We start from the raw sequence: 26,502 nt of genomic DNA, 5'->3' as shown, positions 1-26,502 counted from the left end.
GATTTTGAAGTGTAGTGCCATTGCACACTCGTACCCGTGCATTCTGCACCCTCATGGTTAAAGAGAATTGAAAATATTCAAGCAATTTTTGTCCTTATTGAACACCAGAGTTTTTGTCCCTCTTGTTACTCCCTAAGCAGCACAGTGTAACGACGATTTCTTAACTTGCATTGTGCTGTAATGTAGCGATGATTCCATGTACGGGGCAGGCCATATGCAGTGTCATTGTGTGTAAGGGACTTGAGAGCAATGGCAGATTTCAGAGAGACCTGGAGCCAGTGCCACCCAGACCCTGAGCAATGGCTGTCCACACTGAACCAACACCTGCTCTTTGTCCTGTACTCCGGCTATGCAGGTCTGAGTGAGTGGGGTGGGTGACATCAGGTGCACCCCCTTGATGACCACTGGATGACCACAGTTGTTCCTTAGCCCCAGGAGTGAGCTGTGGGTATGGAAGCTTGAGAAAAGTCACCCACCAGCAGAAAACAACAGTATTAGGATGGACTTGGCAGCGATCATCACCAGCTGGCTTCATGAAGAACTGGAGAGAACATTCTGGTGTCAGTGAAATTTCACCAATGAGGAAAACAATTGACAAGAGAGTCATGGAAATAAGAGGGGCCCTTGGGGTCCCACTGTGTCTAGTATTAAAAACTCCAGTGTGAAAATCATGGAGGCTCAGGCCCTTTGTGAATAAAAGTCCAGGCCATTCTACTGAGCAAGAGCTCTCTCAGCCAAATGGTTGTCTAAAGAAACAAGCATGGAGAATGAGAGACGGATGAGGAATATCATATAGAAATTACGCCTCCCTGCCAGTTGTGGAAATGGCTACTGTTGCATTGATGTTGTGTTTCTTTCCTGCCACGTCATGTATACACACTTTTCAAAACCTTTTTTCTCAACCAAAGGTGTGCTACCAGCAATCAAACTTAAAACGAAACTCTGTATAAGACTGTTGAAATTCAAAAGGGAAGAGCTGGAGAGTTGGCAAAAAGCTCACTGTGCAGGCATGAGGACCCACATTTGATTCCCAGCACCTCTGTAGAACTCCATGGTGGCCTGGCGTGTAATCCCAGTGTTGGGAGAGGAAACAAGCAGATCTCAGAGCTCACCGGCTCAGTCTAGCTGAGTTGGTGAGCTCAGATCCAAGTGAGAGAGCCTCCCTCAAAAACCAATATGGACGACTTATGAGGCCACTTCTGAACTCCATATGCACCGTCCACACACGCATGCATGGCCATGAGCATGCATACAAAAATAATAATTTCAGTTTCTAAAGTTCTTTATATTAGTTTACATTTTTATTTTATACTTGTACAGATGTTTTGCCTGTATGTATGTCTGCGTACCATGTGCATGCCTGTTGCCCACAGACACTAGAAGAGAGCATCAGATTCACTGGAACTGAAGTTACAGATGTTTGTGAGCCACTACGTGGGCACTGGGAATTGAACCTGGGTCCTCTGGAAGAGCAGCCAGTGCTCTTAACCACTGTTTCAGCTCTCCAACCCCGTCCCCCACAAAATAATTTTTTAAAGTAATAAAATGTAGCAGCTGGAGAGATAGTTCAGGGTTCAGGACACTTGCTGCTCCTGTAGAGCATCCAAATTTGGTTTCCACCGCCCACATACACAACACACAACTACCTGGGCCTCCAGCTCCAGAGGATCCGGCAGACTCCTCTGACTTTGAGAGTAGCCACATGCATACACGAATAAATTTTTATCTTTAAAAAGTAACAAAGCATGTTAGCTTAATTTTCCATTAAATTTTTTGACCTATGACCTTCCATCGCAAGTACACATTTATTAGCAAGACTAACATGCCTAACAAGAGAGAAAGAACATCTCAGTTAGCTTAACTCAAAATGCAAGAAAATAATAACATAAAGGGAGAAAAGAGGAGCCCATTCAAAGTTATAACAATAAAAATAGAGCGATTTTGCCTTTACTTATGATTTTATTCTTACAAAGAACTAATATACTTATGTAATTTTCATAACACAAAACTTTGAGGAGACTCTACATGAATTTAGATTCCATAGTTGGTAACACACAAAATGCTAAGCCACGGATGTTGGTGGGCAGCTGCAACTCTAGCCCCTGAGAGGCTACTCTGGGGTTCGGGGTGACTAATCAGAGGTTAGCCTGCGCTACAGAGCAAGACTCTGCCTGAAGAAGCCAACAAATAGACAAGACATTGATTGATAGGGGCTGGAGAGCTCAATCTGGAGTTGAGTACACCTGCTCTTCCAGAGGACCAAGGTTCAATTACCAACCCCCACACAGTGGCTCACAACTGTTTGTAACTCCAGCTCCAGGGAACTCACCAGTTCTGACCACTGAGGGCCCCTACATTCATGTGTACACCCCCCATGCAGACATAAACAACTATACATAACTAAAAATAATACAAAAATCTATTAAAGCCATTTAGAAACATTGTGTCGGGTTTTATATTTATAGATGCTGCCAGGTTGAAGTTTCTGCATGGGCACTTACCATGTCCTACTTAATAATTAAAATAATGGAAGAAAACCCGAGTATGCGGTCAATAAAAGCTGCCTCATCTTCTCCCAGGATGCTTTGCTGTTGGCATGAGTTTCTTAGGAGTCTTAATATTTTCAGATCTACCTTTCTCGACAGCATATATCTTCTCAAGGAACTACAGGGGAAAAAAAACGAGAATCTCTTCATTAGAAAGCTTTTGCTGAAGGACACTGTCACTAAGACAGAAAGGCAACCCACTGACTGGTAGAAGATAAGCATATTTTACATACTCTACATAAAAATATATATAAATAAACTTATGTGGACTTTCTAAGCAGATCAAGCAGCTATCAAATGCATATGAATAGAGTATATACATAGAGTATAGAGGAAATCTAGCCAGTGGTCTATCACTGACGCTCAGAGCTAAAGGAGACACTCCATTGAACTCTACGATGGAGTGTTTGAATCCTAAATCTCCATCCCATGCTCTAAATTTACCCAAAGCCAGGCTGGTTCTGAGCATGCTCAATGTGTTCATTTATTTGACATTAAACATCAGTCACCACTAGTTCTGTCCCTCAGAAAACAGAAATCCAAGCAGACGTTGCGGCATATACCTACACAGCTCGTAATTGGAGGACAGGTCAGGGGGCTCTGAAGTTCAGGGCCAGGCTCAGGTACATAGTGATTTTGAGGCTAGCTTGGACTATCTATATCTATATAAGGCGCTATCTCAAAACAATAACAAGGGGGAGACGGGGGGGGGGGGGAAATGGAAGAAGAAAAAGAGAGAAGAAAGAAAAAGAAATCTGATATCTTGTTCTAACAACCTGAGTGTTTGGCTATTTTGTCTTCTGCAGAGCCTGAGGGACTTGATGGCAAACGGTGAAGAGCTCTTCTGTTGCTAGCTAAGACTCTGGTCCCTTATGCTTAGTGTCCAGCTGTTTGGGCGCACTGGGTGTCTGGGTGTCTTAGTAACAGATTGTGCAAGGCACGCACTCTGCACCTCTTCTCCGTGCACCTTGGTGCCAAGGAGAGTGGACTTCGAAACATCAGGAAGACAGACCAAAGGGCTCCGTCTGGAAAGCAATGCTGAATTTGTTTGTGTTTGCTTTTGAGACAGGGTTTCTCTGTGTAACAGCCCTGGCTGTCCTAGAACTCTCTTTGTAGACCAGGCTGGCCTTGAACTCACAGAGAGCCAGGAGCCTCTGCCTCTGAGGTACTGGGATTAAAGGTGTGTGGCACCCAGCTCAGAACATTGTTTTATTTGGCTGCATCCTTCCTGAGGTTTAAGGGTGCCGGGAGACGACTCTCTGATTATGTTAGGGTACTTCTCATCCCCACAGTCTTCTTCAAAGCCCTCAGCAGGGTTCTGTAAACCGGCTCTTCACTCACCCTGGGCATCCTGTAACCCCTGCTTAGAATGAAGTCCTTAAAGGCCACAGTTCCGTGTAGGCCTGCAAGCAGCTCCACCTAAAAGAGCAGATTAAAGGAGAAATAGGTGGAAGCCACTGTGAGGCGCCCCCCCACTGTGAAGTCCCCCCTGTGGGCACTGCCTTCTCACTCTGAGGTTTATCAGCTAAGGAATGGGGGTTTTCAAAGACTTCTAATTTCAACCTATCGTCCATTTATTTTCTTACACTTGTATAAAGGATACGCAACAGATTTCAGCAGCTGAAAAGTTTTGACTTGTTAGATCTAGAAACTGATGAAAGAATCTATCCACCACTTAGAGATTTTAATTTTTACATTTACCTGGTTAGGGAAGCAAATGAGCCATCCCAGTGGCCCCACAATTTACAGAGCTTAATGAAAAGGGCACAATAATCAAAAGCAGACTTGCTTTGGTTCCAAACCCTCGGGATAGTCAAGCATCCTTTTGATTTTTTTTTCTTGACATTTATTTGAACTCAAAGAGTGGGTGTAGAAATCCACATATTGCAGTTCAACTCTTTCAGCTCATTTCACCACCCAAACTCAGCCGGTCAGTGAAGACTCTTGGGTTCTCAGTAAGACTGGTGTCCCCCACTGACAGACCGCTGTAGCCACACCTGCAGTGCACTGGCTCAACCGTCCCTAGGGTGCGACGAAAGTGCGACTGATCAACACCACGGCGGGCTAGGCATGGTACAACATACCTGTCATCCCTGCACTTGGGAGGATCATGAGTTCTAGGCCAGCTTGGACTACATATGCAAGACTATGCTCCAAAAAGATTGCCGTAGAACAATTCTGTCGTTTTGACTCCTCCCTGTGTCTAGATCTCCTAATGAATAATCATCACTGTAATAATTATACCAACCACATTACCCAAATAGAAAAGATATTACTTGTTCATTAACTGACCATAAGTACTCTGACAGATACCATACATAGTTTTTCGCTGTCAGAATAAAATATTAGTTATGAATTACATTATACATTTGGGCACTCCTACACCACGCACTCAGAGTTCTAAGTGTTATTTAGATTATTTTGAAGTTTATTCAAGCATGTTGTGCTAACAGAGTTACGGCACACCTCACTCCTAAAAAACAGCTTTTTATACCCAGCACAAGGAAACAGAAAAACGACCACCCGCCATATGTCTGAGCTTTCTGACCTGCAGGGCAGCCTGATAGGCAATTTCTAATGAAGTATCCACATCTGCACAGGGTTTCCCACCCAGTGTCTGGAGACATCCCGCTCTGCCGGAAATGAGAAGCCGCCCACAAATGTGCTCATCAGAGTCTGGTGGAGACTGTGTCAACACCTCCCTGTTTCCAGAGCAACGGCGGTGACCTTTGCTCTAGCAGATGCATGTGCACAAGAGATTGAGCACACCGCTCATCTGCGGAAGAGCAGGGCCTCGGCATGGTGGTGCGGCTTTGCTGCTCCATCACCTCCAAGTGTTTAGCTTTTGTCCCTCTCTTGGAGCTTCCGTGATGTGACGATTGGATTCTAATGAAACGTCCCAAGGGCAGTCCTGCTTCTGTGATCATCACCTCTTGCCGAGAGGAAACAAGCTCCACCCTTAGTCACCTGAAACTTCACGATATCACACCAGTTCTGAACACTGTGGGGGTTCCACCTGGCCACGTGCCCTTTAAACATTCATTCATAGAAACATTGTTCAAAATGGTAATAATGGCTGAGGGTGGAGGCATGAGGATCTCTGAGTTTGAGGCCAGCCTGGTCTATATATGGTGTTCTAGGGCAGCCAGGGCTACACAGTGAGACCCTGTCTCAAACATAGAACGTTAGGCGTGCTGTCTCAGTTCAGAGGCAGCGTGCTTACCATGAAGACAGAATTCAAGTCTTGCTCACCACATGCGCTACATAACTCATCTTGCCTTTCCTGTTTCTGACTTTGATACATATGCCCTGGGACTTTGGGGGAACCTCTGTGCCCAACCAGGCAGCGATCATCCGTGACTCAGACAACCAAATCTCAGCACACATGTACATACCTGCTCCCGAAGATGCTTTTCAAAGTTAGCATCCTGAGCTTTGTGTGAAATCTTGGGATCAACCAAAGGTTCATCCGCTCTTTGCTTCTTCCACAAGTTGGTCTTCAGATACCAGGCTCCGTACCTCATCTTCACCCGCTTTGGCCTATGAGGATTCTAGAAAAGGTAACATTGTAATTCCTGGGTCGTTAGTTGACAGTACTTCCTTGTTTATTGATTGGTTGATCGCTTCAATAATCTAACAATAATCTAAGGCTCGTCTTATGAAAAGTGGGCCATTGCTTAGAATTTACAGCTGGTCCTTGCCAATTATTTTACAAAGTTCCAATGTGCTTTGATTTTTTTTGTTACAAAAGAAGCATGCATATTCATAATTAGGAAAACAGAGTAAGCCTATGAACATGGCCTTGAATGCAGACAGATCTAGGCCTGAATCCAGTCTTTCCCTTTCTCAGTAGCTGCGAGTTCACGGGCATACCCCTTAAGTTATCAGTTGATCATCAAAGTGGAAATAACAGATTTCTAACTCCATAAGAGCGGGTAGAAATCAGGTGAAAATCACATATTTCACCCTGAACAGTTTGGTGCACTGGAGTCTTTTTCAAGGTCCCAAACTGTTGCAGTTAAACTCACCAGGCCCCACACTATGCTGAGGGATCATGCTTCTGCCCCTCTAATGGAAAGAGAAAATACGGAGAAAGAGTGGGTCTCACTGTCTTCTCTGCTCCTTCCACTGCTGTGCCCCGAGGATGGCTCCCAGCCAGATGCCATAGACACAGTGAGTGCTGCAGGCTGCCTGATCACAAACAGACGACTCTTGGGTGGAACACAGATGGTGAACGCACAGTTCTGGGTCTGTCCTCACCTCCATGTTTTCACGATTATTCTACATGCATGAACACTTGCCTGCACCTATCACATATGTACCTAATGCCTGTGGTGGCTGAGGAGTGCGTTAGATCCCTGGGGCCAGAGTTACAGACAGTTGTGAGCCATCACGTGGGTGCTGGGAACTGAACCCAGGTCCCCGCTGCAAGAGCTACAAATGCTTCTAAATATTGAGCCATTCCTCTAGGCCCATATATACTAGAGATTTGCTTTAAATTTTGTGTGTGTGTACACATGAGGACTGGTGCCGAGGAGGCCAGAAGAGGGCATCAGTTTCTCTGAAATTGGAGTTACAGGCAACTGTGAACTACTAGGTGCTGGGAACCAGCTAGGATCCTCTGGAAGAGCAGCGCCATTTCCCCGGCTCCTCTCATCCGCATTTAAACTATGTAATGGAAAGTGTGGGGCGTTCGGGAGTTACCCCGTCTATCTAAAACATCAAACACTGCAGCTGATGGGGGCAGCCCCTCCTAGGGCTAGACTTAGCACACTCTCTGCAAGCATCCTGACTTCCCTCCCCCTTCTAGAACCTGCCCATCACATTCCTGCATTGGGGCCTCACTACATAGTCCTTCCTATGCCCAGTTTCTGCTGTTTCTGGCAGTATCTTCCCTGACCGCCCAATTTAAAAATCTGCAAGCCTCACATCACACCTTGGCTTCTTCGCCTGCTCCAGTTTTCACGGCAGCACTGGCCACTGCCTGATATACTTTGTATATTTTCATTGTCTGCATCTCTTTGCGCCCCCTGGAATGCAAGCTTTCGAGGCTGTTCCCCACTGTACCTCCCTAGCTTTGGCGGCATGTAGGACATAGCAGGTGCTCTATAAATATTTGCTAAATTACAGTGCTGTTTCTTAACTCTGCCACTATTGACATTTGGGATGTGATCATTCTTTGCTGAGGTGAGGTGGCTGACCTCCTCACGATGGGATATTTAACAACCAACATTCCTGGCCTCTATCTTTGAGATGCTAGTGGTGCCCGCTGAGTTAGGACAACTCAAAATGCCATCTGCAAACATTGCCAAATATCCTTGGGGTAAGGGGGAGAAGGGTTCAGAGAACTGCTGAATTAAAAGAAGGGAAACTGGCATGGGGTGAAAGAGTGGAGACAGAAGTGGGGCCCTGCTGAAGAACCGAGGTTGCTGATGTACTAATGATCTTCCATGCTTCCACACAACATAATTTTCTTCTTTGACGCCTTTATTGAAACTGCCCACACTCTATGCTTGTTGGATCGGTCATTTCTTCTTAATGTGTATGCATGAGACGACATTCTGTTGCAGTTAATCACTTGCCTGTTGACTTTGCTAGACCGTAAGTCCTGAGTGCATGAAGTACTCCTCCAGTTTTGTGTCATTTGCTACCAACGCCTTTGAACACACAGATGCTCAGAAATGTTTGCTGGGTGAGTGAATAAGCAGACAGGTGAACTGGCAAACAGAGAGAAGAGAAAAGAGAAAACTAAGGGCACACAGTGCTAAGAGGGGTGGAAAATAAGAACACAATAGTCTCAACCAATGTACCTATTGATAATATCAACCAATGTACCTATTGATAATATCAACCAATGTCCTATTGATAATCTCAACCAATGTACCTAGACGAAAAAGACATCCACAGCAAAATTAACACACGCCCTCATCTAAAAAGAGACGGAGATCCTCGCAGGGAAAGGGGGACTTCGGACCAACCACATGAGCAGAGCTACGGTGGGAGGGGAGGAAACAGATTTAAAGAGTAACAGGGGGCAGAGTACAGCAGTGCTGAGAACTGGGGAGTAGAAAACTAAAGGAGGGGACTTGCATTTCCAGAATACAGACTGACTTTCTCTCCTCCTTTCCGCATTTGGAGCATAGAAAAAAAAAAAAAGGAAAAAAAATTAGCCTGCAAGACACTGGGCCTCAGTAACCAGGACAGTAATCCCTGGGAGGAAAGGACAAACAAAATAAGTGCCATAATTGCCTGCTGACTACATAGAGTCCCTAGGGAGGGGGAGGGAAGCCCAGAAGCAGCCCAAGGGACTCACCGGACTGAGGGAGCAGAGGGATCAGGAGCCCAAGGATACCCAGGCAGCAGAAGTTTACAGCCCACCGCACAGAAAAGACACGGGCTGCAGAGGGTGGGGTGGGGGGAGGTGGTTGTCCCCTCTCTGCACATGCAAAGGAAACCCCCCAAGATCAGGGGAAGGACCAGCTAAATGCACCAGAGGGAAAGGGCCTGGTAGCTGCACAGGGCTGGGGCCAGCTGCCTCTTCCTCCTGTTCTCAGGACCGGAAGAACACACTGAAGTTCTTGCTCAGAACTACGAAATACACAGCCTGAGACTCTCAAGGAATCTTTAAAGCAAGATCCCCAAAGACCAGACTTTCCTAAATAACTCGATTCTATCCCAGAACAAATTCCAAAAATATTTATAAACATGCCTGAGTGCCCCGAACACTCATTCCGGTGAAACCCATAATTCTTAGCATCCACTCAGAAAACCAGCAGACATGGAGCGATGCAGGAAATCATGGCGCATCTCGAGGACATAAGTGAGTTCATGGGAACTGACACAGAGCAACACAGGGTTCTGACAAAAAGGCATCAGAGCAGGTTCTCAAACTGGACCTCGTGTGTTCCAAAAGAATAGGTGGAGGCATGGAGAGCCAACGCCCATCAGACGTCTAGACATGAACATTGTAATCATGAGACAAAATCACCGATGTTTCAGGGAAAGAAATCACAGAATTTAAAGCTCTATCGACAGAAAAACATGAACAAAGGAGAAAAACACAGAACAGAAGCAGGGAGCTGGGACACAGCATCAAGCCTCCTCATGTGCCATTCAAATGCAGGAAAAACACTGAGAAGCCAAAAACAGACTTGAAGAACTAATGGTCAAATTTCTCTTCAAAGTTCACGAAAGAAGAACATTATACACATGTGTGAAAATGTCAGAACACATCCATCATTTTGTACAAATAGTATATACTAGTAATTTTAAAAAGCAAAAAAAAAAAATCCATGAAAATTATAAGTCCAATAGTCGAAGAGGCTCAGGGAACTCCTAGCACAATAAGTCTGAAAAGAACGGTATGTGAGTGTGTGCGTGTGTGTGTGTATGTGTGTGGGTGAGTGCGTGCATGCATGAGTTTGTTCATGTGTGAGTGTGTGCATGTGTGTGTATGCATGTTCAAAACCACTGATAAAAAGAAACATCTAAAAGCGACAGAAGAAAACAGCCACATTGGGAAGCAGAGGTCAAGCGTCTCGTAAGATTCATCAGAAATAACTCAGTCGAGACAGTGGAGCAACAGCTCCGTAGTACTGAAGTAAAGGCCAAAACTGTGAACCTAGAAATCTGCACCCACTAAACACATGTGTGTGTGTATGTGTGCACACATGTGAGAGTGTTGTGCAAGCATGTGTGTGAGTGGAAGTGTATATGCTTCTGCACACACGTGCAGGGCACAGGGACAGCGCTGCGCCAGCCCTCACTTGTTAGTGCTGAGGAAGGGTCTCTGTTGCTCACTGCTGAGAGGCCAGGCTACCTGGCTCTGAGTTTCTGGGAATCCCCCCAACCCCTGATGCAACCATGTCACCATAGTAGGAGCTGAAGTGTCAGACGTGTGCTCCCATGTCTGGCTTTGGATGAGTTCTCAAGATTTAAACTTAGCTTGTTCTGTTTATGCAACAAACAATTTATCTACCGCGCCATCTCCTCGCCCTGCGAGAAGTCTTCTGTTTTTCTCTTCAGAGAACGAAAACTACATGGTAAGACGTGTGAAGAAAAAATTACAGGTAATTCTGAGCTAATTAGAGATAATGTGCTGTTTTTGACTCTGAGGAAGACACTCCCGGCTCACACAGGCACTGTTGTTCGCTCACACAATGAGGCATGCGTGTTTATTTACACTGGAATGGAACAGAAAGTTAAAAAGACTGCATCGTCGGGGCTCCCCATGTCACTTCTCTTCAAAACGCTGCTGCAATTCTTCTTTCTTCAGCCGTGCTTCCAAGTTTGTGAGGAGAAGGAGATCCCGAAAGGAGCTGTGGTGGAGAACCGCTCAGGGGTTAAGAGCACTCACCGCTCTTCCAGAGGACGGGGGTTTGTTCCAGCACCCGCCATGTTCTCTCAGGGACCGTCGACCATCGATGAAGGGTTTGTCCTGCAGAAGGTTGGCACAGACTCGTAACCACCTGTGATGCCAGCTACAGGGGATCCAACGCCCCTGGCCTCCACAGGCACCTCCCATCATGTGCATATATCCATACACAGACACAGACACACACATACACCTAAAAAGTGTTTTAAAAATGCTTAACAATGTGTGGTCAATTCGATTCAAATAAGAATTCTTTGGGCATAAGATTTACAGTGTTCACAATCATTGTATTACTCTTGGTTATAAATAATAAGCATTCATTAATATTCCCATTAGATGTTACAGTTTTAATATAGGAAACACTTTAAAAGACTCTCTGAAAGTGGAGAGTCGGTAATAGTTCCAAAACGGTATGTCCTCTTCACATGAACCACTATCATAGATATCAAATATCAATCCTCTAATCAAATATTTACTAAGTACGATAACATCCTGAGAGGGCGGCTTTAAAAGGCCAGAGCCCCAGAGAGCCAGACTTCAAGAGCACGTAAGGCTTTTAACGTAACTCAGTTCCCTTAGATTTTCGGCTTGCTTTCCTGTGGTCACCTGTGCTCTCCGGAGTCGCCTCTCACGGTCTGGTTTATGGCACAGCTCTGCCTCCTGCAGCTGGCTCAGGACAGAACGCTTTTCGGCTCTCCTCGCAGGAAGCACAGCACAGCCGCCTCTGGTGTGACAGTCAAGGTCAAACTGCTGCAGGATCAACTCCTCCTCCAGGGGCGAACTTCCCTGCAAGGACGTGGCAAGGCGTGAGCAGAGGGCAGGCAGAGGAATCTCCAGCAGAAATGAGGGAAGGCGTGGGAGTCAAACAGTCCTATACAATACTACGGACCAGCGGTGCCGTGGGTAGCAGGGTGCAGGCATCCTCTCCCTAATTGTGGGGATTAATTCTGACACAAACACACGGTCCACACAGAAAGCCCTGGATTCGGCCTTGTTGGAGAAAGGTTTCTCTCTCCCCACCAGACCTCACACTGGTACAATGCAGCCTTAATTCATTTTGGCGATGACTTCCGGCATGTCTTGGGGGGGGCGGGGATACTTGAGACTTTGACTCTGACGATGTTTACCAGAAATGACGGGGAGTTTGGTGTGTTTCTTCAGCCCTAGAGTCTGAGCCCAGGGCCTCCCGCAGGCACGGAGTGCAACTCTAACACACTGAGCCGGGCTCTCAACTGTAGCTTTAGGAGTCAATGCTGTGGGATAATGCTCTTGTACACTGTAAAGATTTGTCTTTCTTATAGGTTTAATAAAACGTTGATTGGTCAGTAACCAGGCAGGAAGTATAGGTGGGGTGACCAGACTAGGAGAATTCTGGGAAGAGGAAAGGCAGAGACACAGTCACCAGTCAGACACAGAGGAAGCAAGATGAGAATGCTGTACTGAGAAAAGGTACTAAGTCACGTGGTTAGGCATAGATAAGAATTATGGGTTAACTTAAGCTGTAAGAGCTAGTTAATAATAGCCTGAGCTAGTAGGCCAAACAGTTTGTAGTTAACACGAAAGTTTGTAGTTAATATAAGTTTCTGTGTGATTACTCGGGACTAGACAGCCAGGAAATGAATGCACAGCCACTGGTTACAAGTCACCGCTAACTTACAAGAGCCTTGGCCCAGTCACAGAAGTCTCGGACCCCTCTGCGCACGTTGTCATGAAGGAAACTGTCTTGATAGAGAGAATTCACTTCACTTGGCTTTTCTTCACAAAGCCACTGGCCTGAATGTGACACTGCCATCTTTTTGGGGCTAAAGACAATGAGATTATCAAAGAAAGAAGGATGAGGTTCAATAAATCCAAGTGAGTCTCAACTGGTATCATTGGGAAATGAGATCAGACTTCTCAAGGTCTCTAAAAGGTCATGGTCAAAGATCACATATCCCCATCGGTGCTAGAAATACAAGTGTGTCATGGCTAGTCATACTGATTAAAGCTTAAGAACATTAGATCCAGGGTCATGACACTCAAAGTTATGAGTATCATGTATTAACATGTGCCATCTAGAGCCACTACAATCTCTGACATCCAGCCCATCGATGTCTGCTTCTCTGTACTACTGTGAAAGGCTCTCACTGGCGTTTCTGCATTGTCTATCTATTCTCCCAATCCCCAATTCTTTATTTAAATTTCAGGCCAAGTGCTCACTGCTGAATGTAAGTCTGAGCGTGTCAAACCCAGTCTCCCAATATCCAACTCATAAGGCTGAGGTCCACCATAGTAGAGCAAGAACCTTAAACTTTGGACCCTCCCACCTGCACCTCATAAATACTTAGATTACAGCCATGTGCCTCTGAATTCTGTTTAGCTGGTCCCGGAGATTAACCCCAAGACTTTGTGTGAACTAGGCAAGCACTCATAACAACTGAGCTACAGCCTAGCTTCATATCCCTTCCTGAGGGAGGCATTCTCTGAACCTACCATCTTCTTCAGATATCCACAGATTAACTTGTCTTCCATTCAGTTAAGAAATACTTCCTAAGCACCAAATATGGGCTGGAGATGAAGCATTAGGAATCAGTATTCAACTGTAAACATAACCAAAATTGCTGTCTTCACTTGCCTTCAACTGAGCAAGAAGGACAGATTGACAGGCAGACCAGCATATGCCAGATACTCAGGAACGAGATAAAGAGAAAGTAAATGGGGGAAGGGCTGGAGAGGATTGCAGAAAATGATCTCATTTCTGCAGAGAAAGTCTCTCCGCTAAATGACACTGAGCACAGACCCGGAAGAGGAAAGCACTAGACCTGCTAAATATCAGACCGGGCAACAGCCTTGGTGTGGATGCACGGCACGTGCAGTCCAGTGTGACTTTCGTCTGCACTAGGAAGCAGCAAGGGAAGGCTGAGTACACGAACGATGCCCAAGTGTGTGAGACGATCGGGTTTGCTCTGGTGACAAGTAGACTTCAGAACCAAACAGCTTCGGCGCTGAGTGCACCTTAGCCCAACCTCAACCCCCTCAGCTCAATGCCCAGGACCCACGCTGAAGATGGAGAGGACCAACTCCTACAAGTGGTCCTTTGACCTCCAGGTGTACACTGTGGGTACGCACATAACCCACACACACTAAAGTAAATGAAAATATAATTGTTTTAATTTTTAAAAGAGGGGAATGGACTGGGGAAATGGCTCCATGGGTAAAGCGCTTGCTGCACAAGTATGAGGCCCCAAGTTCAAATCCTCAGAATCCTCGGAAAGCACACAAAGCTAGGGTGGGCAGCACAAATCTGTAATCCCAGTGATCTCCCACGAAGGGAGGAGGCAGGCACAGGAGACTCCCTGCAAGCTCACAAGCCAGCTGCAAATAATCAAGAGACCCTGTCTAAAACAGGGTAGAAACACACACACACACACAGAGAATGAAAGGAGGGTTTAGGCTTGTAGGCCATGAAACCAGTTGTTTCGGTTACTGTTCTATTGTGATGAAGAAATGCTATAACCAAAGCAACTCTTATAAAGTATTTAATTGGGGCTTGTTTACATCCTAATCCACAGGCAAGAGGCAGAAGGAGGGGCAGGGAGAGAGAGGGAGGAAAGGAGAGAGGGGGGAGGGGAGGGAAAGAGAGAGAAAGACTGGACCTGGTGTCAGCTTTTGAAACATCCTAGTGACACACCTCCTCCAACAAGGCCACACTTCCTAACCTTTCCCACGCTTTAGTGACTGAGCACTCAAATATATGAATCTATGGGGGCTATTCTCAGAGCCACCACACAAATTAGCTATTCTGATGATACAGACAAGAGACAGTGGAACAGACTAGCAGGGCTAGCGATGCTAGGATTACTAATAACACTAGTAAAATAGAGTGCTTCATATTTCACAATGACCATTTGTTGGCAGATTGCTGTGGTTCTGGAAGCAACTGGTTACTAAGTCCTCACTATTTCCTGAGCTGTGGAAGGCAGAGGAGGACTACAGAGAGAAGTGAAGAGTGTGGTTTCCATCTGTACAGTCCCTGGTGTTAACTACAGGCCCAAGGACAAATCCTGGATTGTCCACTTGAAAGTGGCCAAGATCACTTGGGTGTGAATGTACAGAAACTGAAGTACTTCAAGGTTTAAAACAAACAAAAATCAAAACAAGCAAACAAATAAAAGACAGCTAGAGCTACATAGGGAGACCATGTCTCAACATAAATAAATAGATGGATGGATAGGTAGAGATAGATAGATAGATAGATAGATAGATAGATAGATGGATGGATGGATGGATGGATGGATGGATGGATAGATAGATAGATAGATAGATAGATAGATAGATAGATAGATAGATGAATAGAGAAACCACTCAAAGGAAATCAAAGAGAGGACAATGAGAAAGCGAGGAAAAAGAATGTTCTAGAAGCTAAAGGAAGACAGTGGTTCACATCGGTAATCCCAGCACTGGGAAGGCAGTACGATTGCCACAGGGCCAGCCTGGTCTACAGAGTGAAACCCTGTCTCAGAAGGAAAAAGGAAATAGTGTTAAAGGGAAAGATGATGTCATCAGTTGTGTCAGTTGCTATGGAAACAGGTGTGTGCTAGTGCGGTAGAAACACAGATCCCCTGCCCCAAATGACAGTGCTGGTGACAATGTCCTAAACAGAAGAACTTTGGCCAAGTAAAAAGAAAGATTATTAGGTATACAGAGGCTGAAATTCAGTTTCTATTGATCAGGAACCCCAAGGCCGACTCCCTCTGGCAAGGACATCTAGTTCCCAGTCCATCTGAACAGCCTGCATCAGCTCAGAGCCCCCATCCTGTTTGCTGTTGCATCAAATCCACTTGCTTTTCCACCATGTTGCTCTTCTCTCTGCACCCGCCGACCCAGAGATAGCTTTGGCAGTTCGATGCCCAATTAAACCTTTCTTACCCATGGGGCAGTCTAGACTGGTGCCTTCACTGTGTCCTCGATGACAGTGTGGTGGCCAGTGAACACTTGTATAATCACTGTTAGGGTCTGAAGGGGAAATGTACTGCATAAGCTCAGATATTTAATACTTGGTCGTTAGCTGGGGCTGCTCAGATTATGGAACTTCTGGAAAGAAGGTAGAAGAAACTGTTGGAGGCAGGGCTTGAGGGTTATAGCCTGACCCTGCTCTTGCCCCAAGCTCTCTACTCTCTATTGGGCTTCAGGAAACAGGCCCCCTGGAGTACCTTCCTAGTGCCTTGGCAGTGAGGTTGCCCTACCCCCATGTCTTCCCCACCATGATGGACTGTACCCTCTGGAACTGTGAGCCAGAACAAACCCTTTCCCCTGACACTGCTTCTGACACATATTTTGTCAGGACAATGGGCAAAGTCACTGATGTGGCAGAATAGGTGTCAATGTGACCTTGACCAAGGACAAGGCCGAAAAGGAAGCTTGAGTGCTGTGGGATCAAGAGGGAATGAGTTTGGATGCCGCTTTCAAAGGCTCTTCTCAGAGGGAAGGCTAGGGTATCTGGCCAAGGGAGCCTGTTTTCAGGAGGGGTGGTGTCACCTCATGCTCTGGGAGTGCCATGGAGGCCTCTAAAGAGATCAAGTGCTAATCCTTGGAGCTTGGGGTTCTCCACTTTTGAAGAGTCTTCACAGGCGTCATTCATCCACACTTCTGAGACTGGAAGATTATCTTAGATTATCTTGCTAGGTCACACACACTATCACAGGCATCCTTGAAGGACAGAGGGGGGTGGACCTGACACACAAGAGCAGGCGACGTGAGGACACCAGACAGAGACACGAAGCTGCTGGTCTTCAAGTTTGGAGCAATGTGGTCACAAGCCACGGAACTCCAGCAGCCACTAGAGACCGGAGGAAGCAAGGAGCAAATTTCCCTGCAGCTTCTGGAGGGAACACAGGAACACAGCCCTGCTGACATCTGATGTCAGCTGTGATTGTCATTTCAGACTATAGGCTCAGAGCTGTTAGGAAATGTTGGAAGAACATGTCCATTGTTTTAAGCCACCAGGTTTGTGTCAAAATTCCCCAGCAGCCAAAGGAAACAAATGCATATGCTAACAGCCCAGCTCACCTCTTTGAAATTACACATTTCCTTTATGATATGTTAACATATTAATATATTACGGCCGGACTTCTTCTGAGTGCGTGGGTGATCAATGCCCACTTGTGTGCAATGTCTTACCTTAGAACACTGGTTCTCAACCTGTGGGTCGTGAGCCCTTTGGAGACTCACATATCAGATATTTCTATTACAGTTTGTAACAGTAGAAAATTATAGCTATGAAGTAGCAATGAAATAATTTTGTGGTTGGGGTTCACCACAACAAGAAGACCCACACATTAAAGGGTCGCACCAGTAGGAAGGTTGGGAGCCACTGCCTTAGCGATTTTTCAGGGTTAACCACGAAACTGCCCAAAGTGAAAGATGGATGCTGCCTTTATTGTCTTACTATATCATAGCTTATGTCTCCACGCATAATGTTCCTCTCTTCTGCGTGCAGGTTCTGCGCAACCCAAGAGACAAGGTAAACAGTGAAGACAGAAGCCAAACCATCACTTTTATGACAAGCGGCTGCCACGTTGGAGGGCGTGGCCTTATGTCCAAGAGAACTTGTTCATGGAAGACCATAAACTGGCAGATTCCTCCACTCAGTCCCCACCAGGGGTGACCTTCCCTCCAGCATGGACAGGGAGAAGAACTTGTGCACCCCACAGGTTCTCTCTCCAGTGGGAAGGGCAGGAGTGAGGCGAGTCCCTCTTCCGGATATACCAGAGAGCAAGTGATGCAACCACAGCGAGATCCTTGTCACTGCGGTCTACAGATCACCCTGCCTACTTCAGCAGCCATCAGTGAGCTCACCCAGTGTCAGAAGTAAACACATCTCATCCCATGTTTATGCTGAAACTTACTGACATCAATCAACATCTATATTATTAAAAATATGGGGTTGGGGGGGCAAGGATGAGGTACAAAAGAATAAAGTCAATTCATCAGGCCTTTTGCCATCCTCTTGTCAATAAAAGCTAGATGGATGCCATGCTTATTTATCGACCGGAGCCATGGCTTGTCTTCTGCTGCAAATCCTTATTGCCGTCGCTTCTTTAAAAAGTATTCTAGATGGCCAGTGTGGTGGCATGGGCCTAAAATCCCAGTCTTGAAAACACAGGGAGATCAGGCATCAGGTCATCCTTAGCATCATGACAAGATGGGGGTCTGCCTGGCCTAAATAAGACTGAGAGGGTTTTTTTTTTTTTTGTTTTTGTTTTGTTTTTTTTAACTAACAAAACAAAACACCCAAATTAGGAAAATTGTTCTAAATATGATAAGAGCATCCTAGGATGTTCATCAGGGCAAAGACGTCAGCAGTACTCACAGGCACACCTGAGAAGAACATTTTTCTTCAAGCTCTGTGGGGCCCTTCATTAATTTTCTGGTATCCCGACAATAAGCCCACGTCTCCTCCAAGTTCTTCTCAGGGTCGAGTACCTCCAGCACCTGCAAGAAGAGCTGCAAAGAGAAAGCAGACTTGGGGTACAGTAGGGTGAGCATTGCAAAAAAGGGGGCCCCAATTCTATAACAAAGTGCACCAAGTTGCTTCTCTGGTGTTCCTTTTCAAACGTCATTCATTGAGCCTTGTACTGGGTACTGCGCTGCAGGGCGTCTGTCACCTGGACACTGGGTGTTCAGGCTGTTAGGATTCCGTCTCCTCTAGAAATAAGCCTGTGAGCCTCCCCCAGACCCCTAAGGACCCAGAACTTGGAGTGTCTCGTTGGACTTCCGTGGTTCTTGACTGCTGGTGTCTCAGGCATCACTCGTGCCCCTGTGGATACAGTGTCTGCATTTTCCTCTGAAGAACCACCTCACAAGCTGGGGGAAACAGCACAGCCAGTAAAGTGCTTGCCTTGATAGCAGGAGAACCTGAGTTCCACCCCCAGAACTCATGCTAAAAAAGAAAATCTGGGTGCGGTGCACACTTATAATCTTAGGGCTAAAGTAATAGAGACCTGCTTGTCTACCCAGTTTGGTGAGTCCCAGGCCAGTAGGAAACATTGTCTCCATAAAGCGATGTTTGGCACCCAAGGAACTACAGATGAGGTTGTCTTCGTCCTACTTCACAGGCACACGTATCTCAACATACACATGACCTTCCCCCGCCCCCACAGACCAAGAGCTACCTCTCCCTCCTCCCCCATCCACTTGGTCCTAGCTGGCCTAACCTCACTTCCATTCTTGCAAGACCACACCAGAGCCACAGTGTCTAGCTTAGGGATGCAGCAGGCTCGTGAACCAAGTGGACCACGGAAACTGGACTGGGTTTGGATTTTTCTGGGATCACATGAAAAAGAAGTGTTGTCCCTTTGCTGCAGTTGTGAAGTCAAACCTGAACTGGAGACCCAGGTCAGCACCATAAGGGGACCCTGCCTCACAACAAAGCTTATGAAACCTAGGTGGGGAAATCGGACAGGGGAATGAGAACCACGCTCCAGTGCCATGGCCATGCGCCACGAGATGCGGTAGAACCACCTCTTTATTTGAAACTCCGGGAAGAAAAAAGCCGTGTTGAAAACCACTGATCAGAAATTGCAGCTGGAGCGGGATAAGAGAGGTGGGTGGCGGAGCTGGGAGAGCAGCAGATAAGAGGGTCCCCAAGGCCAGGCAGGGGCTTGGCTCCACTGAGCGAAAGCGGGTTCTGAGCAAGGGAATGGTGCACCCAGACTTGCCTGTTTAGCCCGGGACAGGCTGCAGGGGTGGGGGTGGAGAGCCACTCCTGCTCACCTCCTGCCTCACCCCGTCTGCCTTCTTCCTCAGACCTCACACAGCCCAGGATTTGTTTAAGGCTGTTCTGGTCAAGTAAGAAACCATTTCTAAGCTTTCTAGTGGATGGCAGAGGTCAAATGAAAAAGCCATTCCTAGAAAAACTATCATTAGCTTAGTGAAAAAGATAGCCATTTCTTCTTTCTTGCTGGAAACTGGGTGCCATTTTGAGATATAGAAACAGGGTAAATGTGCCGAGGGCTGTGAAGACAGATTAGGAGCAGCCTGGGATGCTGGGTTACACCACAGAGTTCCTATTCAGGCCTGGCCTGGAGGTTACGGAGAATCCTGCTCCTCTCCCGATGCCCTTCAGATTCTCCCATCTCTGTCCATCTGTTAGCGAGTTCTTAAAAAAAATCTCTTTGCCCTGGGCTAAAGAGACCTAAGTGAGACTGGGCAGTTCCCTGCATGGTGTCCTGTATCTAGAGAGTCTCAAGGCAAAGTCAACAAAGAGGGTTTGAGAGCCAAAACTGCCTGTGTGGGACGCTCTGGTGAGTTGAAAGGCTCCACAGGAACCTGGGGCTATGACCTCCTTTCCTATAACATGCACCCCAAGGCCTCCTGGGCACCTGGAAAGAATTATTTTCAGCCCCTCCCCCGACTGCACCCCCTCAAGCCAGACAAATCACCTGAGGGGGCAGAGCTTCTTCCAGATGTGGGTAGAGAGCCAGGGGGTGCAGGGCCATGCTATCTTCCACACCCTCTAGGAATGCCTTCCTCGCCTGTGGAAGCTTGGATAACCGGGTGGCCCCCTCAGGCAGTCCATTCTGCCTCTTCTTGGGGGTAGCTTGGGGAAGTCTGTGATGAACATGAGGCAGGGAGACATCCTTGGGGTGCTGGTGTCGGGCACAGCCTTTCCTGAAGTCATCCAGTCCCTCTCTCAGAAACACCCAGCGCCGGCTGTTCACAGGTCCCGGGAACCTCAGCTTCTTGGGCTTCATGAAACTCTTGGAAGGCAGGGTCTCCAGGTGCCTAGAAGACACAAGTTAGGTGATATGCATCCCAGGACCCGGGTAGGAGGAGGGGGTGAAAAGGCTGGCCTCTATCTATTGTCGGGGGGGGGGGCAGGGGGCAGAGGAAGAGGCAGTCACAGGAGGCTGAGTTAACCATGTTCTGCAAGCCCCATCCTTGTGTGTCCTGCTGTGTCCCCAGGGCCTGCTCCCATCACCCGCTTAAGCGAAACCACTGTTCTGAAGGGGACCTGTACCTTAGCCTGCACACATACTTATAGCATCAGTTATCCCTGAGTGCATGTATTCTAACCGCAGGTGCTGTTTTACTGAGTACCCTATTTCAAAGTCTTACCTGTGCCATCCATGACACTGTATTTTAAAGGCCCATCCATGTGTAAATCGAAGCATTTGCTATTCTAACTACTTCTGCCACGTCAAAAAAAAAAAATCCATTGTGTTTGCCAAGAAGAGTCAGGCCAGTTCCCCTCCCAGAGACAAGGGACAGCAGTGTGGCAGGAGAACTGGGGTCCCAGTGGCAATGCAGCTCCTGTGATGAAGCTTGACTGGACTTGGAATCGCCTAGGAGACACACTCCTGGGCACACTGATGAGGACATTTCCAGGGAGGGCTAGCTGAGGAGGGTGAACCACCCTAAATGTGGGTAGCGCCATGCCACGGACTGGAGGTGGGGACTGAAGAGAGGAAGCGCTGGTATTCTCCTTTCGGTGTGGAGTCCCAGCTGCAGGATCCACACCCTGAACTCAGCCCTGCCTTTCCCACCACAACAGCCACTTCCACCTCAAACCCTGAGCCCAAAGAGATCCTTCCCGCGTGTGTGGCTTTGCGTTGGTATTCTTTCATGGGGATGAGAAGGGTAACTCAGGCAGCCCCTCTGGAACTGAATGAATTCGTGTGTCAGAGACCCTCAGTGGGCCCTTGTGGTGGTTTGAATGAAAATGGCCCCCGCAGGCTCACAGGAAGTGGCACTATGGGGAGGTGTGGCCTTGTTGGAGGAAGTGTGTCACTGGGGGCAGGTTTTGGGGTTTCAAACACTCAAGCTAGTGTCTCTTTCTCGTCCTGCTTCCTGCCGATCCAGATAATTCACAGCTACCTCTCCAGTGCCATGTCTGCCTGCACGCTGCCACCATGCTTCCCGCCATGGTGATAATTGAGTAAATTTCTGAACCTGTAAGCCAGCCCCAATTAAACGTTTTCCTTATAAGAGTTGCTAAAGTCGTGGTGTCTCTTCATAGCGATAAAACCCTAACTGAGACAGCCCTGGTTTCCCCTTTCAACTCAGGAGGAAGGCCGGGAAATGACAGTTCATGAACTGCATGAAGCCCACAACGTGTCATTTAGCTCTCTCTCTCTCTCTCTCTTGTGTATGTGTGCGCACATGTGTGTGTGTGTGTGTGTGTGTGTGTGTGTGTGTGTGTGTGTGTGTATACAAAGCCTGACAGGCAGCTCTGTGGGCAAAGGTGCCTGCTGCCCAACCTAATCCCAGGACCCACATGGTAGGAGAGAACTGTCTCCAAAAAGTTGTTCTCTGACCTCCACATGCACATGATGGCTTCTGTGTGCAAGAACATGTATGTGTGTGTGCACACGCGTGTGCGCACGCACACACACACATACTCAAACATAGAGGGGGGACTAGAAACACTAAAAATAAATTCTAGATAAAAAGCTCTATGGTTAAGAGGTGGTGGGCCTGGGATTTCTTTTTTTTTTTTTTTTTTTTCGAGACAGGGTTTCTCCGTAGCTTTTGGTTCCTGTCCTAGAACTAGCTCTTGTAGCCCAGGCTGGCCTCGAACTCACAGAGATCTGCCTGCTTCTGCCTCCTGAGTGCTGGGATTAAAGGCGTGCGCCACCACCGCCCGGCTGGGCCTGGGATTTCTAATGCAGTTCAAAGCAGCAGTGAACAGCAGCTAGCCGCACGCTGGAGCTGATCATTTTTATATTTTCTCCTGCGTTATCCGGCATCTCAGGTCCCCTTAGAATCCAAAGGTTTTCTAAGTTTTGGACCACTAGACGCATAGTTTCATGGAGCCACAGGTGGTCTTCCCCTGTTCACCTCAGGCGAGCCATAGACTACTTTTCCTTTATCCCTCCTCCCGTCTGACTTTCACACAGCCCGCGGCTCTGCTTCCTTCCCCACTTGGAGGGAGCAGTCAGGTCACAGAGATGAGATGGAAGGGACAGATGGCACACGGGAAGGAAAATGATACCAGATCTAGAATACAGAACCAGTGATAAAGGCAGGCCTCGGAACCCGGGCAGCTGACGGTCCTAACTAATGTCAGTCTGCCTCAGGCATTTTGAAAGCTATTGTCTGCCCTTTTCTGCCTGTCCTGTTTTATACTAAATCCAATCTTTGCTGTAACCATCTTCATTCAATTTCAAGAGATTTTGACCTGGTTCTCAGTGGTTTCCAGTGAAGCCTAGAATCTTCTTCGCCATATATAAATGTACAGGTGTGTTTGAGGAGCTTAACTTCACTGCATTCTAAGAATCTACATGAAAGGACCAAAAAATGAGTTTGCAGAAAGTTTCTCCCTGTCCTTAATAAATCACTCTCCAAACGGCTCAATGTATGGGGGTGTTGAGCCACATCTCATCTTGGGGTTTATAACCAGTCAGCTTTACCTACTAGCAAATAAACCTCTCCGTTAATAACTATCTTCATAAAGCTCATATTCTATATTTACAACTAACTGAAACACCCAAGCACTTCCTAAAATCATTAAACAAATTAAAACATTAAATATTTTTGTTTTAGTACAGCCATACGTCTCAAAATGGGAACTGCATAGTAACTAGTTTGAGACTCAGAATTCTGAAACTGGCAGGAAGCCTGAGAGAGGCTGAGTCTCCCTAAACTCCCTTTCAGTTCTGAGAGGTGCATGGATGTAAGAGGCAGGGCCTTCTTCTACCCCATCTTCTCACAGATAAAAGCTGAACTCTGCATTTTCTTTCTGCCTTTATTTCTTCATACATTTTGAGAGACAGCCTCCTACTCTCAAACCAGCCTTGTAGAGGACACCTTGAGCCACCTTCAACTCTGAGCCTCTTGTCTCCAGCTCCCGAATGCCACGATTATAGGTGTGCACCATCACACCTGGGTTTAGGGTGCTAGGGGTTGAACCCAAAACTTCATGCTAAGTACGCACTCTGCAAACTGAGCTACCCCCCCCCAACTTCAACTCTCCATATCTGCTTAGGCCCACAAATAAACTCGCTTGACCAATTTCCCCCTGAATGTTTGCTATTTTCACAGACATTTGTATATGGTACATTGACACTTATCCTAAGGAAATGAAAATATATGTTCTTCCCAAAGTCATGTACATAAAAGTTCGTGGAAACTTCGTTCACAATAGTCAAAAACTGAAACTAGCCTGGATGTCTTCAAGTGCATAAAGAAACAAACATGCCACAGGGCACGCTCCTAAGCAACCAGGTGAACAAATCCTTCACAAGCACAGCATGGACGGATCGCACAAGCTTTATGGGTGAGAAGAGTCGGTATCAAAAGAGCATGACCTATGTCATTCTAGCTTGCTAGCACTATTTTTTTATTTTTACTTATTTATCATGTTCCCTGGACTTGGAATTACAGGCACTTGTGTGCTGCCTGATGGAGGTGCTGGGGACCCAACTCCGGTTCTCTGGAAGAACATCAGGTACTCTTAATTCCTGAGCCATCTCTCTAGACCCTAGGTGACACTCTTAAAATGCTCAAAATTGCAGAACTAGGGAACAGATTTGCCGTTGGTCAGGGGAAGAAAGACTGACAATGAGGGTCCCACGGTTGTTCCTGTGTGGTTGGTTGATGTAAAATGTCCCCCACAGGTACTTGTGTTTAAACACTCAGTCTCCAGTTGGTGGCACTCTTTTCAGAGGTTATGGAACTTTGGGGGACATGAAGCCTCTCTAGCCTTCAGGGTAAAACTCCTGCTCTGCTTCCCACCTATCTGTGCTCCTGATCGCCCACGATGTATGCAGTCTTGCCAAGAGTTCTCACCTCTGTGTATGAGGCTGCCTGGGCTGCCCACTTCCCTCACTGGCAGAGACCGGTACCTCCCAAAACGATGAGCCAGAGCCAACCCTTCTCTGTTTGGGTGAGCTCTTCTTCCACAGCAATGGGGAAGGTAGTTAATCCTGATTATGAAGCAGTTTGGAATCTTGAGGTATACATACGAAAATTCTACAGACGTGAGAGCTGGTAAATGCAGAGGTCTTGCTTAACCACTTGAACCTTGTGCCAAGGTCACTTTCCTGGCGTGGTGGCGGGCTGTAGACGCGTAAGACGGTGCTATTGGAAGCAACTAGGGAAGGCTCTGTAGGATTTTGGGCATTTGCCATCTCCCCGAGTCTACAATTATTTCAAAGCAGATAGGTTTTCAGTGCAGGGGGGGCGGGTATTAAGACTTAAGGGTCCTCACGGACCTGCTAGGCTGATTCACTAACATGTCCCATTTCACAGTAAGAAAACAAGAGCCCAGAGTGCTGGGTGTGTTGGCACACCTCAAATCATGCATTCTGGAGGCTGAAGCAGGAGGACCACCATCTTAAGGCGAGCCTAGGCTACATAGGGAGCTACTAGCCTTTCTGATTCTAGGCCTGCTGCCCTATTCATTGCCCATTGAAAGCCCTCTTCACCAACCAGAACTCACTCTCAAGCAAGGGGAAAATAAAATCCTCTTCCCTGCTCACCAACCCTCCAAGTCGTCCTGTCTTCCCAGGACTTCAAACATCTCCCACCAAGGGTTCTTCTGGGCCAGAACCTCCAACTGAAGGGCTACGGACTCCAGGTACTGCGGATGCCATGCGCTGAACCAGGGGTCTGTTGAAAGAGCTGGTTACTTCCCAACTGTGTGTTGAAGGCTGGAGCTCAGAGGCCTGAGGTAGTACAGACTCCCTAGAGGCCTCCGTGTGTCCCTATCTGGCCTGGGACTTCAAAGGACTTCTCCTGGGCTTGTGGCAAAGGAACCCAAAAGGCTGTGCTCTTTGGGGACAGGGAATCCAGCACTGGTCTTTTCACTCTATAGTAAGGGCACAGGGGACACCGCGAAAGGCAATTCCAAGCAGCAAGGCCCTTCCCCGCCCAGCCCAGGGGATCCAGGCTTCCCAGAACAGCAGTTTCTTGAGCCCCAGCGGCACCGAGCTTACCAGGGCCCGCAGTTCTGGTGCTCCTGCAGCAGCCTGGGAGGCAAAGTCGGGAGCTGGAGCCGCTGCCCACGCTCCGCCATGGTGTCGCCAGCTGCAGGACGACTGCCGGTTCGTGGGTGGCATGTTACCCCACGGCTGCCCGAGTCGCTAGGAGACCAGCACTGCCCTGCTCTGCCCAGACCTGCCCAATCTACCCCGCAGCAACTGAGGCGTCTGACAGTACAGGGGCTGAGCTGGCTTTATCTTGAGTGCACTGGCCTGAGGGGAAGGAGTCAGGCCTAGATTTAGTCAGATTTTCCTGGTGGAAAGGAGCGTGCTTCTCCTACGGAGACATTTACTAGAGACTGGAGGATTTTTGGTTCGTTGGTTTTTTTTAATAAATATTTACTACGGAGAAGCAGCCAAGCAGAGAGAGGGGAGAAGAAAGGGAAAGGGGGGAGGGGGAGGGGAGGGGTGAGGAAGTAAAGAGAGGGCAGTAGCTAACTGGTAGAGTCTTTGGCACTTCCCCCTTCACAGGTACTCGGTGTCTAGCCACCAAATGATGTCCAGCCAGCGTCCCTTTCAGCGCTTGTGTTTTTAAATTCGTCAGCTTTAGGTCACTTGATGCACCCAGTGTTACCATCATGCTGGCCTGGTAAGCAGGGTCTCATGTAAACATCAATTA

At 47.3% G+C, this 26,502-nt stretch overlaps 1 protein-coding gene across 1 annotated transcript; it reads right to left on the bottom strand.

Annotated features, from left to right (window-relative positions):
• Positions 1-1,357: 1,357 nt before the first annotated feature.
• Positions 1,358-26,186, bottom strand: Fam47e (family with sequence similarity 47 member E). The gene is made up of 9 exons (XM_050150266.1): positions 25,839-26,186; positions 20,343-20,685; positions 18,272-18,405; positions 12,578-12,722; positions 11,527-11,706; positions 10,903-10,983; positions 5,942-6,097; positions 3,888-3,965; positions 1,358-2,664 (listed from the first exon to the last, which is right to left on the bottom strand). The coding sequence occupies exons 1-9, from the start codon at positions 25,916-25,918 to the stop codon at positions 2,566-2,568; spliced, it is 1,296 nt and encodes a 431-aa protein (XP_050006223.1). The 5' UTR covers positions 25,919-26,186; the 3' UTR covers positions 1,358-2,565.
• Positions 26,187-26,502: the final 316 nt, after the last annotated feature.

The sequence above is a fragment of the Alexandromys fortis genome, unplaced genomic scaffold (genome assembly GCF_014885135.2).
Source record: "Alexandromys fortis isolate MF-2015 unplaced genomic scaffold, M_Fortis_MF-2015_v1.1 scaffold_0, whole genome shotgun sequence".
NCBI lineage: Eukaryota > Metazoa > Chordata > Mammalia > Rodentia > Cricetidae > Alexandromys > Alexandromys fortis.
The sequence above is the reverse complement of the archived record's forward strand: the minus strand, read 5'-3'. Positions and strand labels throughout refer to the sequence as shown.